Source organism: Rhinoderma darwinii, chromosome 10 (assembly GCF_050947455.1).
Source record: "Rhinoderma darwinii isolate aRhiDar2 chromosome 10, aRhiDar2.hap1, whole genome shotgun sequence".
Classification (NCBI taxonomy): Eukaryota; Metazoa; Chordata; class Amphibia; order Anura; family Rhinodermatidae; genus Rhinoderma; species Rhinoderma darwinii.
In genome coordinates this window covers 2111093-2134087 of record NC_134696.1, presented here as the reverse complement: position 1 = coordinate 2134087, position 22995 = coordinate 2111093, and the positions used below count along the sequence as shown (strand labels likewise).

Here is a 22995-nt window from a genome sequence, read left to right as displayed (position 1 = left end):
AGGATGTCCGTTCTACACTGAATCCTAAATTGTGTTCTTTTCCATGAGGTTCCTTTACAAGATGCGCTAATCTATCCAGTAATAAAATCTGAAACCATTATAAGGAGGAGATGGATCGGAACAGATTATAACGGATCCTGAGAAAGTGGAAGCCGTGACTCCAGAACAGGTTTTAAAATACATTATTGATTGTATTTTATGTATCGTCCCAATGGCCTCAGATATGAAAACGTATCGACAGCAACCAATAAGATTCATACTTTCATTTTATAGCATAGAAGACTTAACACCAAATAGGATGGATTCAGTTTCAATAATCTGCCAGCAGAGGGCAGCAGAGCATCGCATCACAATCAGCGTAGCAGCAATCACGGAGATCGATTAGGTTGCGGGTTCACAGCTGTAAAGTTATAACCACCGATAACATCTCAATTAGAAATACCGCAACGTTGTCTTAGGCCCCATGCCCACGACCCTGGATTTCATCCTTCCGTAAATACAGATCCGCAGTCACTTATAGTCATTCGTAAATCATCCGCAAATACGGAATGGTGTGCGTAAATGCAGTCCGCAGTTTTTCTTTTTGCTTCCGTAAATACGGCTGCATTACGGATGAAGAAAACCACGAATGATATGTAACCTCTGAAATCCTGGCATCACCCAGCATTGCTTCCGTAATTACTGACGCGCCCATAGACTTCTATGGGGAGTCTGTGCCGTAATTACGGACAAAAAAAAGGACATGTTCTATCATTTCTACGGCATGGACACCCAGCCGTAAAAATACGCAAAGGTGCCAAAGCCCAGAGAAATTAATGGGTCCGTAATTATGGACCAAATCTACGGTCATGTGCATGGGGTCCAAATCCACACGATCGCTCGGCAGCGGATAGAACACAGAACCTTCCCTCATCACAATGAAATTGTATCTCAGTGCATCGTGAGATCGGCGATCATTGTCCACCAGGTAGAACCGCCACCCTCAACTTATTTTTTTTCTTAAAGGGGTTTTCCACTTTCTGAAAACTGATGACCTAGATAGGTCATCAGTATATGATCGGTGCGTGTCAGACATCCGGACCCTGCACCGATCCGCAACTCCGGCTGCCTCCGTGCACCGGATATTTGGAACGTGATGCAGTAGTTGGAGCTGGCAGCAGATGGCTCTGACCACTGCAGATCGGCCGCTATTCTTTGACCGGAGCTATCTGCTTCCGGCAACATTGTCCGGCGCCCGGAGGTAGCTTGAGTGCCGGATCGGTGCAGCGCCATGATACAGCGGCCAGCCGCTATCAGCACCACTAGCGCTCGTCAATTCAGTTGCCCAGCACGGCTCAGTGCCTGATGAAGGTCACCTAGACCGAAACGTCGCACTCTGCCACTGGCATTAAAAACAAACACAAAATAAAAAAAATACCTTTTTTTCAAAATTGGTGTGCCGGATACTGTTTTATATTTATGTTTGGGTTGGGCCCCTATCCGTGCAAAACCTCACCCTTCCACGTATCTGGTGCTATCTGAACCTATACACACACGGATCGGTGCAGGATCTGGGTGTAGGACACGCACTGATCATATACTGATGATCAATACGGTGGATAGGTCATCAGTTTTCAGAAAGTGAGAAACCCTTTTAAACTGAAAGTCAGGGAATGCTGGGAGCCTCAGCGGAGTCACCCATGAGAGGGAAACCAGCGCACAGCGACATCACAGGTGGGACAGTCCAAAGACATAACGTGTCAGATGAGAAAACCCAATATGTGGAGCTGCAGGGGATGTGCCCCATCATGTCCATTAGTCAGGACTGGAGGATTATAGAGGACTGGACAGACGGGGAATGAGATGATTTCAGGAGACCTCTATGTTCAGCAGTCACTACAATCATCACTACAGGGACAGCAGCATGTTGTGCTGCAGAGACGTGGACATGTTTACCGTGGCGGCAGTGATGGTAGAGCTGGGGACCGGGGACACGCACCGTTCTGGAGGATTTGATGTAACTCCACAACGTCTGAAGTCTCAAACACAAAGCAAATTTACTGGCCAACAAACCAAACAGAGGAAAATACAGAGAAGAAGAGCCGACACTGCAACCCGCAGTAGAACCAAGACAAAGACCAGCGCACAGTATTAATCCGTCTACATATGATCGAAGAGGTCACTAACCCCACAGTCCAGAGCAGTGGCCGAGATCTGTCTATAATAGTGCTGGAGTGTTATAAGAGGAGCGGCTGATATCAGTCACATATGATGTAATGTCTCTGGAGGATATAATAGTGCTGGAGTGATATAAGAGGAGCGGCTGATATCAGTCACATATGATGTAATGTCTCTGGAGGATATAATAGTGCTGGAGTGTTATAAGAGGAGCGGCTGATATCAGTCACATATGATGTAATGTCTCTGGAGGATATAATAGTGCTGGAGTGATATAAGAGGAGCGGCTGATATCAGTCACACATATGATGTAATGTCTCTGGAGGATATAATAGTACTGGAGTGTTATAAGAGGAGCGGCTGATATCAGTCACATATGATGTAATGTCTCTGGAGGATATAATAGTGCTGGAGTGATATAAGAGGAGCGGCTGATATCAGTCACATATGATGTAATGTCTCTGGAGGATATAATAGTACTGGAGTGTTATAAGAGGAGCGGCTGATATCAGTCACATATATAATGTAATGTCTGGAGGATATAATAGTACTGGAGTGATATAAGAGGAGCGGCTGATATCAGTCACATATGATGTAATGTCTCTGGAGGATATAATAGTACTGGAGTGATATAAGAGGAGCGGCTGATATCAGTCACATATGATGTAATGTCTCTGGAGGATATAATAGTGCTGGAGTGATATAAGAGGAGCGGCTGATATCAGTCACATATGATGTAATGTCTCTGGAGGATATAATAGTGCTGGAGTGTTATAAGAGGAGCGGCTGATAACAGTCACATATATGATGTAATGTCTGGAGGATATAATAGTACTGGAGTGATATAAGAGGAGCGGCTGATATCAGTCACACATATGATGTAATGTCTCTGGAGGATATAATAGTGCTGGAGTGTTATAAGAGGAGCGGCTGATATCAGTCACATATATGATGTAATGTCTCTGGAGGATATAATAGTGCTGGAGTGTTATAAGAGGAGCGGCTGATATCAGTCACATATATGATGTAATGTCTCTGGAGGATATAATAGTACTGGAGTGATATAAGAGGAGCGGCTGATATCAGTCACATATGATGTAATGTCTGGAGGATATAATAGTACTGGAGTGATATAAGAGGAGCGGCTGATATCAGTCACACATATGATGTAATGTCTCTGGAGGATATAATAGTGCTGGAGTGATATAAGAGGAGCGACTGATATCAGTCACACATATGATGTAATGTCTCTGGAGGATATAATAGTACTGGAGTGATATAAGAGGAGCGGCTGATATCAGTCACATATGATGTAATGTCTCTGGAGGATATAATAGTACTGGAGTGATATAAGAGGAGCGGCTGATATCAGTCACATATATGATATAAATGTCTGTAGGTTATTACGGTGCTGGAGTGATATAAGAGGAGCGGCTGATATCAGTCGCATATGATGTAATGTCTCTGGAGGATATAATAGTGCTGGAGTGATATAAGAGGAGCGGCTGATATCAGTCACATATGATGTAATGTCTCTGGGGGATATAATAGTACTGTAGTGTTATAAGAGGAGCGGCTGATATCAGTCACACATATGATGTAATGTCTCTGGAGGATATAATAGTGCTGGAGTGTTATAAGAGGTGCGGCTGATATCAGTCACATATGATGTAATGTCTGGAGGATATAATAGTACTGGAGTGATATAAGAGGAGCGGCTGATATCAGTCACATATGATGTAATGTCTGGAGGATATAATAGTGCTGGAGTGATATAAGAGGAGCGGCTGATATCAGTCACATATGATGTAATGTCTCTGGAGGATATAATAGTGCTGGAGTGATATAAGAGGAGCGGCTGATATCAGTCACACATATGATGTAATGTCTCTGGAGGATATAATAGTGCTGGTGTGATATAAGAGGAGCGGCTGATATCAGTCACATATGATGTAATGTCTCTGGAGGATATAATAGTGCTGGAGTGTTATAAGAGGAGCGGCTGATATCTGTCACACATATGATGTAATGTCTCTGGAGGATATAATAGTGCTGGAGTGATATAAGAGGAGCGGCTGATATCAGTCACACATATGATGTAATGTCTCTGGAGGATATAATAGTGCTGGAGTGATATAAGAGGAGCGGCTGATATCAGTCACACATATGATGTAATGTCTCTGGAGGATATAATAGTACTGGAGTGATATAAGAGGAGCGGCTGATATCAGTCACATATGATGTAATATCTCTGGAGGATATAATAGTACTGGAGTGATATAAGAGGAGCGGCTGATATCAGTCACATATGATGTGATGTCTGGAGGATATAATAGTACTGGAGTGTTATAAGAGGAGCGGCTGATATCAGTCACATATATGATGTAATGTCTGGAGGATATAATAGTACTGGAGTGATATAAGAGGAGCGGCTGATATCAGTCACACATATCATGTAATGGCTCTGGAGGATATAATAGTGCTGGAGCGTTATAAGAGGAGCGGCTGATATCAGTCACATATGATGTAATGTCTCTGGAGGATATAATAGTACTGGAGTGATATAAGAGGAGCGGCTGATATCAGTCACATATGATGTAATGTCGCTGGAGGATATAATAGTGTGACCGCTCTTACAGTAGAGGTTCCATAGTGTGACCTGACCGCTCTTACAGTAGAGGTTCCATAGTGTGACCGCTCTTACAGTAGAGACTCCATAGTGTGACTGCTCTTACAGTAGAGGTTCTATAGTGTGACTGATCTTACAGTAGAGGCTCCATAGTGTAACTGCTCTTACAGTAGAGGTTCCATAGTGTGACCGCTCTTACAGTAGAGGTTTCATAGTGTGACCGCTCTTACAGTAGAGGTTTCATAGTGTGACCGCTCTTACAGTAGAGGCTCCATAGTGTGACTGCTCTTACAGTAGAGGCTCCATAGTGTGACTGCTCTTACAGTAGAGGCTCCATAGTGTGACTGCTCTTACAGTAGAGGCTCCATAGTGTGACTGCTCTTACAGTAGAGACTCCATAGTGTGACTGCTCTTACAGTAGAGGTTCTATAGTGTGACTGATCTTACAGTAGAGGCTCCATAGTGTAACTGCTCTTACAGTAGAGGTTCCATAGTGTGACCGCTCTTACAGTAGAGGTTTCATAGTGTGACCGCTCTTACAGTAGAGGTTTCATAGTGTGACCGCTCTTACAGTAGAGGTTCCATAGTGTGACCGCTCTTACAGTAGAGGTTCCATAGTGTGACTGCTGTTACAGTAGAGGTTCCATAGTGTGACTGATCTTACAGTAGAGGCTCCATAGTGTGACCGATCTTACAGTAGAGGTTCCATAGTGTGACTGCTCTTACAGTAGAGGTTCCATAGTGTGACTGCTCTTACAGTAGAGGTTCCATAGTGTGACTGCTCTTACAGTAGAGGCTCCATAGTGTGACTGCTCTTACAGTAGAGGGTCTATAGTGTGACTGATCTTACAGTAGAGGTTCCATAGTGTGACTGCTCTTACAGTAGAGGCTCCATAGTGTGACTGCTCTTACAGTAGAGGCTCCATAGTGTGACTGCTCTTACAGTAGAGGCTCCATAGTGTGACTGCTCTTACAGTAGAGGCTCCATAGTGTGACTGCTCTTACAGTAGAGGCTCCATAGTGTGACTGCTCTTACAGTAGAGGTTCCATAGTGTGACTGCTCTTACAGTAGAGGCTCCATAGTGTGACCGCTCTTACAGTAGAGGCTCCATAGTGTGACCGCTCTTACAGTAGAGGTTCCATAGTGTGACCGCTCTTACAGTAGAGGTTCCATAGTGTGACCGCTCTTACAGTAGAGGTTCCATAGTGTGACCGCTCTTACAGTAGAGGGTCCATAGTGTGACTGCTCTTACAGTAGAGGTTCCATAGTGTGACTGCTCTTACAGTAGAGGCTCCATAGTGTGACTGCTCTTACAGTAGAGGCTCCATAGTGTGACTGCTCTTACAGTAGAGGTTCCATAGTGTGACTGCTCTTACAGTAGAGGTTCCATAGTGTGACTGATCTTACAGTAGAGGTTCCATAGTGTGACTGCTCTTACAGTAGAGGTCTCTATGATGACGGTGAACCTTTCTTTCCTGTAGACGTGGTAGTCGCCCGTTGTCATGGTTACAGGTATAATAAGATCATTCGACGCTCTCTGTATTTCTACATTGTAATTTGATCGCCGCTCAGCGCCTTTTTTTATAATCCCACAGATCTTGGACGTGATTTGCTGCTTTCCCTTTATTCAGATGATTTGATATTGTATAATAGAAGCTCGTCACTATGCGGAGGTAGCAGATTCATCATGGCGGCCGCGTTTCTTCTATTATAACCAGTGACTGTGGAGGGAGTCAATAATGTGAATAACAGGGGATACCGAGACATTACGGGCCACGTATGAGTGGGATCGCAGGGTCCGCACTACTACACGCGTGGCTTGTGACACTGCAGGACACGACGTCACTGGTCTGGCAGCCATCTGTAAAAACGTTCATAGACAAAACTAAAAACAACCCAAAAAGTGGGCATGAAGGTGCACGGACTACCCAGAAGACACCAGGCCCAGAAGATCAGAACCAGTATAAAGATGGGCTGGGGCCATGTTCCCGACATCGTGCAGCTACAGGATTACCAGCGGCCCAGTATTGAGTCTACACAATCACGACCCTCGAAGTGTTAATCTCCGCCTCGCCATGAACAGCTCCCGATGCCAATAAAACGGAATGTAAACCGAACGTGTGTAAAATGCGGCTTTATCACCCTCCACTATGGGCATCGCCCGTCCCACCTAGCAATTAACCACGCGGGGGCGGAAATGTTTATTACAGAATCAAAACACAAAGGACGGAGGAGATGACAGACCACGCTCTACAGACAACTCCCATCATTGTCAGGACTCCGCACCAGTGACACCAAACCAGAACCATTAATCATACATGATCAGAGTCCAATTCTATTATACTGTATATAAAAGTACACTACAACCCCCAACATGAGCTGACCGCAACCAGAGTGCAAATACATCATACACAGAGCACTACAACCCCCAACATGAGCTGACCGCAACCAGAGTGCAAATACATCATACACAGAGCACTACAACCCCCAACATGAGCTGACCGCAACCAGCGTGCAAATACATCACACACAGAGAACTACAACCCCCAACATGAGCTGACCGCAACCAGAGTGCAAATACATTATACATAGAGCACTACAACCCCCAACATGACCACAACCAGAGCGCAAATATTACATAGTTACATAGTTACATAGTTACATAGTTACATAGTTACATAGTTAGTACGGCTGAAAAAAGACACATGTCCATCAAGTTCAACCAAGGGAAGGGAAAAGGGAAGGAAAAATTTCTACACATAGGAGCTAATATTTTTTTGTTCTAGGAAATTATCTAACCCTTTTTTAAAGCCATCTCCTGTCCCTGCTGTGACGGCTCCTGCGGTGTCTACTGTCCCTGCTGTGACGGCTCCTGCGGTGTCTACTGCCCCTGCTGTGACGGCTCCTGCGGTGTCTACTGCCCCTGCTGCGACCAGCTCCTGCGGTGTCTACTGCCCCTGCTGTGACGGCTCCTGCGGTGTCTACTGCCCCTGCTGTGACGGCTCCTGCGGTGTCTACTGTCCCTGCTGTGACCAGCTCCTGCGGTAGGCTATTCCATAAATTCACAGTTCTCACTGTAAAGAAGCCTTGTCGCCTCTGCAGCTTGAACCTTTTTTTCTCCAGACGGAGGGAGTGCCCCCTTGTTTTTTGAGGGGGTTTTACAAGGAACAGGATTTCACCATATTTTTTGTATGTGCCATTAATATATTTATATAAGTTAATCATGTCCCCCCTTAGTCGTCTTTTTTCAAGGCTAAATAGGTTTAATTCTTTCAATCTTTCCTCATAACTTAAATTCTCCATGCCCCTTATTAGCTTCGTTGCTCTTCTTTGTATTTTTTCCAACTCCAGGGCATCCTTTCTATGAACTGGAGCCCAGAACTGGACTGCATATTCTAGATGAGGCCTCACTAATGCTTTGTAAAGTGGCATTATTACATCCCTGTCCCGCGAGTCCATGCCTCTTTTAATACACGACAATATCCTGCTGGCCTTTGAAGCAGCTGATTGACACTGCATGCTGTTATTGAGTTTATGATTTACAAGTACACCCAGATCCTTCTCAACAAGTGAATCCGCCAGTGTAGCGCCCCCTAGGACATATGATGCATGCAGGTTGTTGGTACCAAGATGCATAACTTTACATTTATCTACATTAAACTTCATTTGCCAAGTGGACGCCCAAACACTTAGTTTGTTTAAATCTGCCTGTAATTCATGAACATCTTCCATAGTCTGAACTATATTACATAGCTTGGTGTCATCTGCAAAAATAGAAATAGTGCTATTAATCCCTTCCTCTATATCATTAATAAATAAGTTGAATAATAGGGGTCCCAGCACTGAACCCTGGGGTACACCACTTATAACCGGTGACCATTCAGAGTAGGAATCATTGACCACAACTCTCTGGATACGGTCCTTGAGCCAATTCTCAATCCAATTACAAACTATATTTTCTAAACCTATAGTCCTTAATTTACCCATTAGGCGTCTATGGGGGACAGTGTCAAATGCCTTTGCAAAGTCCAAAAACACTAAATCCACAGCGGCCCCTCTGTCTAGGCTTCTCCTCACCTCTCATATAAACACTAAATCCACAGCGGCCCCTCTGTCTAGACTTCTGCTCACCTCTTCATAAAAACAGATTAGGTTAGTTTGACAACTTCTGTCCTTAGTAAAACCGTGCTGGCTGTCACTTATAATGCTATTTATTGTCACATAATCCTGTATATAGTCCCTCAATAGCCCCTCAAACATTTTCCCCACGATGGATGTTAAGCTTACTGGTCTATAATTACCCGGGGAAGACCTAGAGCCCTTTTTGAAAATAGGCACCACATTTGCCCTGCGCCAGTCCCTTGGCACTATACCAGTCACTAGAGATTCTCTGAATATTATGAAAAGGGGGACAGAAATAACTGAACTAAGCTCTTTAAGAATTCTAGGGTGTAACCCATCTGGTCCTGGGGCCTTGTGCACATTTATTTTATTTAATTTAGCTTGGACCATCTCTACATTCATCCAATTCAGTATATCAGCCGATATATTAACAGCACTGGCACCGGCTACATCAGCTGCTCTTTCTTCAGTTGTATATACAGAGCTAAAGAACCCATTTAGTAACTCTGCCTTCTCTTGATCCCCTGTGATCAACTCCCCATTACCATTATCTAGGGGTCCTACATGTTCAGACCTGGGCTTTTTTGCATTTATATGCTTGAAGAATTTTTTGGGATTTGTTTTACTATCCTTGGCCACCTGCCTTTCATTTTGTATTTTTGCTAATTTTATTACATTTTTACAGATTTTATTAAGCTCTTTATATTTTACAAAGGCTACAGCTGTACCCTCAGATTTGTATTTTTTAAATGCCCTTTTTTTGTCATGTATTGCCCCTTTCACAGAAGGTGTAAGCCATGTGGGGTTTAATTTGAGTCGTTTATACTTGTTACCTGTAGGAATAAATTTTGCACTATAAAAACTAAAAGTAGATTTGAAAATCTCCCATTTATCATTTGTCCCATTATATGACATTAGTTCTTCCCAGTCTATATCCTGAATTGCAGCCCTCATCCTGGGGAAATTGGCTTTCTTAAAATTGAATGTTTTTGCCCTCCCAGCCTGCGTTTGTTTTTTACAGTATAGGTAAAATGTAACTATATTATGATCACTGTTACCGAGGTTTTCACGAACATTGACATTCCCAACAAGATCTGCATTATTAGAAATGACCAGATCCAACAGAGCTTCACCTCTAGTCGGGTCTTCCACAAACTGGCCCATAAAATTTTCCTGCAACAGGTTGAGGAAATGTCTCCCCTTTGCAGTTGAAGCCGAACCATGACACCAATTAATATCCGGGAAATTAAAATCTCCCATTATCACTACAGTACCCGCCTGTGCAGCCCGCTCCATCTGTTTATATATCTGACCTTCCATCTCCTCAGTTATATTGGGGGGTCTATAGATTACACCAAAAGTAATTTTTTCAGTGTTTACCTCCCTTTCTAGTTCCACCCACAAGGTTTCAACCTCCTCACAGTCTTCACCCACTATTGTCTCTTTCACACTCGCCTTCATATCACTTCTCACATACAGACATACACCACCACCTTTCCTATTTGTCCTGTCTTTACGAAAAAGTGTAAAACCCTGTAGATTTACAGCCCAGTCATGTGAAGAGTCCAGCCATGTTTCAGCAACACCAACTATATCTATATTTTCTTCCAGTATCAAGGCCTCCAGCTCCCCCATTTTGCTTGCTAGACTTCTGGCATTTGTGAACATACACTTTAACTTGCCTGTCAGTTTTTCACTTTTATTATCAGAAATGTGATTTGACATTAATCGGTCCTTTTTATTTACACTGATGTTTTGTAACGAAAGGATCTCCTTATCTTGTTGTCTAGTCCTCTCCCCACATTCTGTTTCTCCCCCCACCAATATAGTCTGACCCCTCTCTAACCTGGCTACCCCTTTTTTTTCTACATTGACCTCCCTCCTCAGCCCTAGTTTAAATACTCCGCCACCCCAGCTAGAATTCTCTCCCCCAGCACAGCGGACCCCCTTCCATTTAGGTGCAAATCATCTGCAGAATACAGTTTGTACCCCAATGAAAAGTCAGCCCAGTGCTCTAGAAACCCAAATCCTTCTCCTCTACACCAAGACTTCAGCCATGCATTTAACTCCCTAAGCTCCCGCTGTCTTTCCTGTGATGCGCATGGCACAGGCAGTATTCCTGAGAATACAACCTTGGAGGTCCTTCCCTTCAGCTTGTAGCCTAGTTCTTTAAAATTATTCTTAAGGCTCCTCCACCTACCATTTATTCTGTCGTTGGTACCGACATGGACCACGACAGCTGGATCATCACCAGCCCCTCCCAGCAATTTGTCCACCCGTTCCACCACATGCCGAACCCTGGCACCAGGGAGACAGCAAACCATTCGGTTGAGGCGGTCTTGGCGACAAATTATTCTATCCGTCTTCCTGATTATAGAATCCCCTACAACTATCAATTGTCTTGGCTTGCCTGCATTACCATCCCGCCGACTACTAGCTGGGCTGTTCTCCCGGCTGTTAGGGAGATCAGTATCCACTAGGGCTGCCTTTTCTGAGACTGACACCCTCGCATCATCACCCAACCTGGCAATTTTGCTTGGAATGCCAGAAACCGGATCGGCCTTCCTTGTCTTTGACCCCTTTCTACTGCCCCTAACTACATTAACCCAGCTACTTACCTGATCCTGCTCACCCATGTCTTCACCCTCCAGTTCTAACCCACTAACTGCATGCTCTGTGAGCAGCAAGCTCCGCTCAAAATTGTCTATCCTCCTCAGTGTTGCATTCTGCTCCTCCAGATCTCTAATACGAGCTTCCAGGTGAACAACATGCTCACATCTGCCACAGAGATATTCACCCTGGAACTCCGGCTCCAGTCGTGTATACATATGACAAACTGTGCACTGAAGAAAACCTCCAATCTTGCTATCCATTATCCAAGTTACACCAAAACAGCGAACAATTGTCAAAGAAAAAGAAGAGTACTTACTGGGGCTTCAACTCCTCTTTTCAACTCCGGTTTTAGAACTCCACTTAGTTCACAAGCCACTTAAACCACCAAGCTCAGAAAGAGCACTACATAGAGCATACATAGAGCACTACAACCCCCAACATGGCCACAACCAGAGCGCAAATACATCATACATAGAGCACTACAACCCCCAACATGACCACAACCAGAGTGCAAATATATCATACACAGAGCACTACAACCCACAACATGAGCTGACCGCAACCAGAGTGCAAATACATCATAGATAGAGCACTACAACCCCCAACATGACCACAACCAGAGAGCAAATACATCATACATAGAGCACTACAACCCCCAACATGAGCTGACCACAACCAGAGTGCAAATACATAATACACAGAGCACTACAAACCCCAACATGACCACAACCAGAGCGCAAATACATCATAGATAGAGCACTACAACCCCCAACATGAGCTGACCACAACCAGAGTGCAAATACATCATACATAGAGCACTACAACCCCCAACATGAGCTGATCACAACCAGAGTGCAAATACATCATACACAGAGCACTACAACCCCCAACATGACCACAACCAGAGCGCAAATACATCATACATAGAGCACTACAACCCCCAACATGACCACAACCAGAGCGCAAATACATCATACATAGAGCACTACAACCCCCAACATGAGCTGACCGCAACCAGAGTGCAAATACATCATACACAGAGCACTACAACCCCCAACATGAGCTGATCACAACCAGAGTGCAAATACATCATACACAGAGCACTACAACCCCCAACATGAGCTGACCACAACCAGAGTGCAAATACATCATACACACAGAGCACTACAACCCCCAACATGACCACAACCAGAGCGCAAGTACAGCATACATAGAGCCCTACAACCCCCAACATGACCACAACCAGAGCGCAAATACATCATAGATAGAGCACTACAACCCCCAACATGAGCTGACCACAACCAGAGTGCAAATACATCATAGATAGAGCACTACAACCCCCAACATGAGTGCAAATACATCATAGATAGAGCACTACAACCCCCAACATGACCACAACCAGAGAGCAAATACATCATACATAGAGCACTACAACCCCCAACATGAGCTGACCACAACCAGAGTGCAAATACATCATACATAGAGCACTACAACCCCCAACATGACCACAACCAGAGCGCAAGTACAGCATACATAGAGCCCTACAACCCCCAACATGACCACAACCAGAGCGCAAATACATCATAGATAGAGCACTACAACCCCCAACATGAGCTGACCACAACCAGAGTGCAAATACATAATACACAGAGCACTACAAACCCCAACATGACCACAACCAGAGCGCAAATACATCATAGATAGAGCACTACAACCCCCAACATGAGCTGACCACAACCAGAGTGCAAATACATCATACATAGAGCACTACAACCCCCAACATGAGCTGATCACAACCAGAGTGCAAATACATCATACACAGAGCACTACAACCCCCAACATGACCACAACCAGAGCGCAAATACATCATACATAGAGCACTACAACCCCCAACATGACCACAACCAGAGCGCAAATACATCATACATAGATCACTACAACCCCCAACATGAGCTGACCGCAACCAGAGTGCAAATACATCATACACAGAGCACTACAACCCCCAACATGAGCTGATCACAACCAGAGTGCAAATACATCATACACAGAGCACTACAACCCCCAACATGAGCTGACCACAACCAGAGTGCAAATACATCATACACACAGAGCACTACAACCCCCAACATGACCACAACCAGAGCGCAAGTACAGCATACATAGAGCCCTACAACCCCCAACATGACCACAACCAGAGCGCAAATACATCATAGATAGAGCACTACAACCCCCAACATGACCACAACCAGAGAGCAAATACATCATACATAGAGCACTACAACCCCCAACATGAGCTGACCACAACCAGAGTGCAAATACATCATACATAGAGCACTACAACCCCCAACATGAGATGATCACAACCAGAGTGCAAATACATCATACACACAGAGCACTACAACCCCCAACATGACCACAACCAGAGCGCAAGTACAGCATACATAGAGCCCTACAACCCCCAACATGACCACAACCAGAGCGCAAATACATCATAGATAGAGCACTACAACCCCCAACATGAGCTGACCACAACCAGAGTGCAAATACATCATAGATAGAGCACTACAACCCCCAACATGAGTGCAAATACATCATAGATAGAGCACTACAACCCCCAACATGACCACAACCAGAGAGCAAATACATCATACATAGAGCACTACAACCCCCAACATGAGCTGACCACAACCAAAGTGCAAATACATCATACATAGAGCACTACAACCCCCAACATGAGATGATCACAACCAGAGTGCAAATACATCATACACAGAGCACTACAACCCCCAACATGACCACAACCAGAGCGCAAGTACAGCATACATAGAGCCCTACAACGCCCAACATGACCACAACCAGAGCGCAAATACATCATACATAGAGCACTACAACCCCCAACATGACCACAAACAGAGCTCAAATACATCATACATAGAGCACTACAACCCCCAACATGACCACAACCAGAGAGCATATACATCATACATAGAGCACTACGACCCCCAACATGAGCTGACCACAACCAGAGTGCAAATACATCATACACAGAGAACTACAACCCCCAACATGACCACAACCAGAGCGCAAGTACAGCATACATAGAGCCCTACAACCCCCAACATGACCACAACCAGAGCGCAAGTACAGCATACATAGAGCACTACAACCCCCAACATGACCACAACCAGAGAGCAAATACATCATACACAGAGCACTACAACCCACAACATGAGCTGATCACAACCAGAGTGCAAATACATCATACATAGAGCACTACAACCCCCAACATGACCACAACCAGAGCGCAAATACATCATACATAGAGCACTACAACCCCCAACATGAGCTGACCACAACCAGAGAGCAAATACATCATACATAGAGCACTACAACCCCCAACAGTAGCGGACCACAACTCAATTACACGTGAAAAACTACAATGACAGGCGGCTTACAGACCAACAGGACGGGCAGTTGGACACATGCAAATGACGAGACACGGAGAACAAAGTGTAACAGAGTAAACAGCTGACAGTGTACACAGGACATGAAGGAGCGGGGAGGGGGGTGTCACGTCCAGGACTGCACAGCCAATTCACCCTACAAGGCGCCCGACCTCCTAGAAAACCCTGAGAACTGGCGGGGAGTCCCATTCACTACACGGTCCCGGGTCACACTAATATTTTTCACTATTTTTTTTAATACAATTAAAAAACTAGGAAATCTGGGTGGGAGTCTCCGCTTTTATGGCTTTTAAACAGTGACACTCAGGACTTAAAGGAACACACCGCAATACCAGGTGTCAGAACCAGGACAGGGACCTTGTACGGATTTTATTTTCTTGTTTAAACGTATTCAAAGGAAATGTAAATATTCAATTCGTAGCTTATTGGCACCTTGCAATCCACTGCGATCTGATAACATAAGACAAGCAGGACTGTGGATGCAGCTTTAGATGTGACTGGAGTATAAATTATGATGTAAATCAGTGCAAGTGAAGGAATGTATTTTCAAGGTTCTCCAGCTTTCTATGCAGAGTAAGGCTGGATTCGCACGAGCATGTTACGTCTGTAATGGACGGAACATATTTCGGCCGCAAGTCCCGGACCGAACACAGTGCAGGGAGCCGGGCTCCTAGCATCATAACTATAATGCTAGGAGCCCGGCTCCCTGCAGTGTGTTCGGTCCGGGACTTGCGGCCGAAATACGGTCCGTCCTTTACGGACCGAACATGCTCGTGTGCGAATCCAGCCTGAGGCCTCATGCACACGTCCGTAGTTTTTATCTGTAATTGCGGATAAAATACTGACACCTATGGTTACGGGAAGGTGTCCAGGCCGTAGAAAGGAGTCACAAAAAATAGGACATGTTCTATTTTTCACATTTATGGACCGTACTCCTATACTTATCACTGTGAGCGCGGTCAGCAAAGACGGATGACACTCCACGGCCCGTCTGTGCGGTATTTACTGTGTATAAAGCACGGACGGGTGCACGGGGCCTAAAATGGTGAAATATTCTTATGAGCGATCAATACTTAAAAAGCAGTGGACACTGGGAGTAGATTCAAACATCATTGAGAACTAATCTAAAAATCCTAAAAACCACAACTCTACAGTACAGAGATACATGACCAAGAACAAACCTCACATACATGACCTGTCCAAGAACAAACCTCACATACATGACCGAGAACAAACCTCACATACATGACCGAGAACAAACCTCACATACATGACCGAGAACAAACCTCACATACATGACCGAGAACAAACCTCACATACATGACCTGTCCAAGAACAATCCTCACATACATGACCGAGAACAAACCTCACATACATGACCTGTCCAAGAACAATCCTCACATACATGACAGAGAACAAACCTCACATACATGACCGAGAACAAACCTCACATACATGACCGAGAACAAACCTCACATACATGACCGAGAACAATCCTCACATACATGACCGAGAACAAACCACACATACATGACCTGTCCAAGAACAAACCTCACATACATGACCTGTCCAAGAACAAACCTCACATACATGTCCTGTCCAAGAACAATCCTCACATACATGACCAAGAACAAACCTCACATACATGACCAAGAACAAACCTCACATACATGACCAAGAACAATCCTCACATACATGACCTGTCCAAGAACAATCCTCACATACATGACCAAGAACAATCCTCACATACATGACCAAGAACAATCCTCACATACATGACCAAGAACAAACCTCACATACATGACCAAGAACAAACCTCACATACATGACCAAGAACAAACCTCACATACATGTCCTGTCCAAGAACAATCCTCACATACATGACCAAGAACAATCCTCACATACATGACCAAGAACAATCCTCACATACATGACCAAGAACAATCCTCACATACATGACCGAGAACAAACCTCACATACATGACCGAGAACAAACCTCACATACATGACCGAGAACAAACCTCACATACATGTCCTGTCCAAGAACAAATCTCACATACATGACAAAGAACAATCCTCACATACATGACCAAGAACAAACCTCACATACATGACCAAGAACAATCCTCACATACATGACCTGTCCAAGAACAATCCTCACATACATGTCCTGTCCAAGAACAATCCTCACATACATGACCAAGAACAAACCTCACATACATGACCAAGAACAAACCTCACATACATGACCTGTCCAAGAACAATCCTCACATACATGACCGAGAACAAACCTCACATACATGACCGAGAACAAACCTCACATACATGACCGAGAACAAACCTCACATACATGACCGAGAACAAACCTCACATACATGACCTGTCCAAGAACAATCCTCACATACATGACCGAGAACAAACCTCACATACATGACATGTCCAAGAACAATCCTCACATACATGACAGAGAACAAACCTCACATACATGACCGAGAACAAACCTCACATACATGACCGAGAACAAACCTCACATACATGACCTGTCCAAGAACAATCCTCACATACATGACCAAGAACAATCCTCACATACATGTCCTGTCCAAGAACAATCCTCACATACATGTCCTGTCCAAGAACAATCCTCACATACATGACCGAGCACAAACCTCACATACATGTCCTGTCCAAGAACAAACCCCACATACATGAAAAAGAACAATCCTCACATACATGACCAAGAACAATCCTCACATACATGACCAAGAACAAACCTCACATTCATGACCAAGAACAAACCTCACATACATGACCAAGAACAAACCTCACATACATGACCAAGAACAAACCTCACATACATGTCCTGTCCAAGAACAAACCTCACATACATGACCTGTCCAAGAACAATCCTCACATACATGACCTGTCCAAGAACAATCCTCACATACATGTCCTGTCCAAGAACAATCCTCACATACATGTCCTGTCCAAGAACAATCCTCACATACATGTCCTGTCCAAGAACAATCCTCACATACATGACCAAGAACAAACCTCACATACATGACCTGTCCAAGAACAATCCTCACATACATGACCAAGAACAAACCTCACATACATGACCGAGAACAAACCTCACATACATGTCCTGTCCAAGAACAAACCTCACATACATGACCTGTCCAAGAACAATCCTCACATACATGACCAAGAACAATCCTCACATACATGACCGAGAACAAACCTCACATACATGTCCTGTCCAAAAACAAACCTCACATACATGACCTGTCCAAGAACAATCCTCACATACATGACCAAGAACAAACCTCACATACATGACCAAGAACAATCCTCACATACATGACCAAGAACAATCCTCACATACATGTCCTGTCCAAGAACAAACCTCACATACATGTCCTGTCCAAGAACAATCCTCACATACATGTCCTGTCCAAGAACAATCCTCACATACATGACCAAGAACAATCCTCACATACATGACCGAGAACAAACCTCACATAAATGACCGAGAACAAACCTCACATACATGACCGAGAACAAACCTCACATACATGTCCTGTCCAAGAACAATCCTCACATACATGACCAAGAACAAACCTCACATACATGACCAAGAACAATCCTCACATACATGTCCTGTCCAAGAACAATCCTCACATACATGTCCTGTCCAAGAACAATCCTCACATACATGACCAAGAACAAACCTCACATACATGACCTGTCCAAGAACAATCCTCACATACATGACCGAGAACCAACCTCACATACATGACCGAGAACAAACCTCACATACATGACCGAGAACAAACCTCACATACATGACCGAGAACAAACCTCACATACATGACCGAGAACAAACCTCACATACATGTCCTGTCCAAGAACAAACCTCACATACATGACCTGTCCAAGAACAATCCTCACATACATGACCAAGAACAATCCTCACATACATGACCAAGAACAAACCTCACATACATGACCAAGAACAAACCTCACATACATGACCAAGAACAATCCTCACATACATGACCAAGAACAATCCTCACATACAAGTCCTGTCCAAGAACAAACCTCAAATACATGTCCTGTCCAAGAACAATCCTCACATACATGACCAAGAACAATCCTCACATACATGACCGAGAACAAACCTCACATACATGACCGAGAACAAACCTCACATACATGACCGAGAACAAACCTCACATTCATGACCAAGAACAAATCTCACATACAAGTCCTGTCCAAGAACAAACCTCAAATACATGTCCTGTCCAAGAACAAACCTCACATACATGACCAAGAACAATCCTCACATTCATGACCAAGAACAAACCTCACATACATGACCAAGAACAATCCTCACATACATGTCCTGTCCAAGAACAATCCTCACATACATGTCCTGTCCAAGAACAAACCTCACATAAATGACCTGTCCAAGAACAATCCTCACATACATGACCAAGAACAAACCTCACATACATGACCAAGAACAAACCTCACATACATGTCCTGTCCAAGAACAAACCCCACATACATGACCAAGAACAAACCTCACATACATGACCAAGAACAAACCTCACATACATGACCAAGTACAAACCTCACATACATGTCCTGTCCAAGAACAATCCTCACATACATGACCAAGAACAATCCTCACATACATGACCAAGAACAAACCTCACATACATGACCAAGAACAAACCTCACATACATGTCCTGTCCAAGAACAATCCTCACATACATGTCCTGTCCAAGAACAATCCTCACATACATGACCTGTCCAAGAACAATCCTCACATACATGACCGAGAACAAACCTCACATACATGTCCTGTCCAAGAACAAACCTCACATACATGTCCTGTCCAAGAACAAACCTCACATACATGACCGAGAACAAACCTCACATACATGTCCTGTCCAAGAACAAACCCCACATACATGACCTGTCCAAGAACAAACCTCACATACATGTCCTGTCCAAGAACAAACCCCACATACATGTCCTGTCCAAGAACAAACCTCACATACATGACCGAGAACAAACCTCACATACATGACCGAGAACAAACCTCACATACATGTCCTGTCCAAGAACAAACCTCACATACATGACCGAGAACAAACCTCACATACATGTCCTATCCAAGAACAAACCTCACATACATGACCAAGAACAAACCTCACATACATGTCCTGTCCAAGAACAATCCTCACATACATGTCCTGTCCAAGAACAATCCTCACATACATGACCTGTCCAAGAACAATCCTCACATACATGACCGAGAACAAACCTCACATACATGTCCTGTCCAAGAACAAACCTCACATACATGTCCTGTCCAAGAACAAACCTCACATACATGACCGAGAACAAACCTCACATACATGTCCTGTCCAAGAACAAACCCCACATACATGACCTGTCCAAGAACAAACCTCACATACATGTCCTGTCCAAGAACAAACCCCACATACATGTCCTGTCCAAGAACAAACCTCACATACATGACCGAGAACAAACCTCACATACATGACCGAGAACAAACCTCACATACATGTCCTGTCCAAGAACAAACCTCACATACATGACCGAGAACAAACCTCACATACATGACCGAGAACAAACCTCACATACATGACCTGTCCAAGAATAAATCTCAAATACATGACTAAGAACAGTCACGAGAATTGCAAACATCCACACAGAGGAGCAATGTGTACAAGACAGTCTGGAGAAAGTTACACAAGGTCACTCTCAGAACAGAAAAAGATAAAGCTACAATACAACCAGCTCTGCTACATGGAAAGAAGAGCTACAACGTATCACAGCCAACTGTGCTAAAAAGATAGAAGTTCCACTGTATTGCCAGCTCTGCTACATAGAGACTGGGTAGGTAGTCAGGGCTATGCGGAGTATCCCTTTTTCTCCGGTGTTTGCAAAGAAAAATATTTAATTTCCTTGCAGCCCAGAAATCTGAACAATTTCCCCAAAGCGATCACTGTGCCGCCTCTTCCCACCACGGTCCTGCTCAGATTTAATTCAGGAAACCAGATGGCAAACTCCAGCACAAGAACAATTTGTGGTATGTGGCTGGAATTATTTGAGACGCCCGGACCCCAACACTGAAATGATGCGGCAGAAGTTATTAACGGATGAACCAGGGGAACGACTTATACAAAAGCACAACTGTGGGGACGGACATGACTTACCATGGCGCTGATGGTCTCCTCCCAGTCCGGCCTCTCCCTGGGGTGAATACTGCGCGGCAGCTCTGGTACAAAGTCATCTTCCTCTAAATGCAGCGAGGACCTCATCATTCTGCAACACGTAAGACAAGTGACGGTTACTGACAAATTGGAGGAGAACGTTCAACGGTTTCATAGGATGCAGGAATTACTCAAGTGGTCAAAAACGGCACAAGTTATAAAAATGGCGCACATAGAATAATACTGTTGGCGTCAGTCGCTAGGATGTTAGATGTGTGGCCGGGGCACATATACACCAGTATTCTGCTTAGAAAACTGCGCACATCTTTCTCTAATTTTAAGACTTCTCTTAGCCACGGTCCTTCCTTTCTTTCTTCACTTTCCAAACTGTTGGGGTTGTTGGGAAAACGTCAAAAATGTAAATTAAATTTGGCGCACTTCATATACAGGATTCTACTTGGCACATTTTTCATACTAAGTTTCCCCCACCGTTTCTCATGTCTGCTGGCAGGGGGCTTCTATGGCGGACACATCCTTTACAACCTGTACCCTTCAGTAACAGGAGTCACCGCTACTACAGGCCCCCAGCTGTCCCGGACTGAACCGCCACTGTGTCCTGACAAACACCCCGTCTGTATCCCCATAAAACCCTGCATGTACCCTGTACCCTCACCACAGGACCCTGTTCAGGGGGTGCATCGATGCTTCGCTCCATCGCACAGTGACCAGTTTGGCCGCTCTTCCCCCAGAGGTTCATTATCTCAGGGTCAGGGATGTTTACAGCTCATCAGAATATTAATATGACAATAACCGGCCCGTCAGGCAGGTGAAGACTCGTAGCCCCTTCCCCAGACTGCAAATACAAGAAATAGCTAGAAATGCTGAGCTTAGCAAAAGAAAGGATCCACGAGAGAGGAGCCCAGAACACCCGACAGAGAGAGGGGCCCGGAACACCCCACAGAGAGTGGGACCCGGAACACCCCACAGAGAGGGGGACCCGGAACACCCCACAGAGAGGGGGACCCGGAGCACCCCACAGAGAGGGGGACCCGGAGCACCCCACAGAGAGGGGGACCCGGAGCACCCCGCAGAGAGGGGGGCCCAGAACACCCCGCAGAGAGGGGGGCCCAGAACACCCCGCAGAGAGGGGGGCCCAGAACACCCCGCAGAGAGGGACCTGGAACCTCTGCACTAAGAGAATAGTGAGTGACCAGCAATACAACCACAGGTAACGGAAACCCATGTGCCATACACACAGCAAGTCATTACCAGCTGAGATCAAGATCTAGATGTAGAAGAGCTTATGGTGTCCCTTCACTCAAAGGCTGCATTATAACTCGGAGTACAGATAATGTAGTAGATGTTACCTGCAGTCCTATGTAACACCATAGAAAACACACAGTGATAACTCTCTGAGTACAGATAATGTAGTAGATGTTACCTGCAGTCCTATGTAACACCACAGATAACATAGTGATAACTCTCTGAGTACAGATAATGTAGTAGTGTTACCTGCAGTCCTATGTAACACTACAGATAACACAGTGATAACTCTCTGAGTACAGATAATGTAGTAGATGTTACCTGCAGTCCTATGTAACACCACAGATAACACAGTGATAACTCTCTGAGTACAGATAATGTAGTAGTGTTACCTGCAGTCCTATGTAACACCATAGATAACACAGTGATAACTCTCGGATTACAGATAATGTAGTAGTGTTACCTGCAGTCCTATGTAACACCACAGATAACAC

The 22995-nt window shown here is 44.6% G+C and overlaps 1 protein-coding gene across 18 annotated transcripts in view; it reads right to left on the bottom strand.

Moving 5' to 3' along the window:
* Positions 1–22995, bottom strand: part of ARHGAP32 (Rho GTPase activating protein 32) — a 523871-nt gene that overhangs the window by 135695 nt on the left and 365181 nt on the right. For all 18 annotated transcript variants that reach the window (XM_075839129.1, XM_075839130.1, XM_075839131.1 and 15 more), the window contains one exon: positions 21242–21350. In XM_075839129.1, coding sequence (XP_075695244.1) covers positions 21242–21349 — 108 coding nt within the window. In that variant the 5' untranslated portion in view covers position 21350. The remainder of the gene's footprint in view (positions 1–21241; positions 21351–22995) is intronic.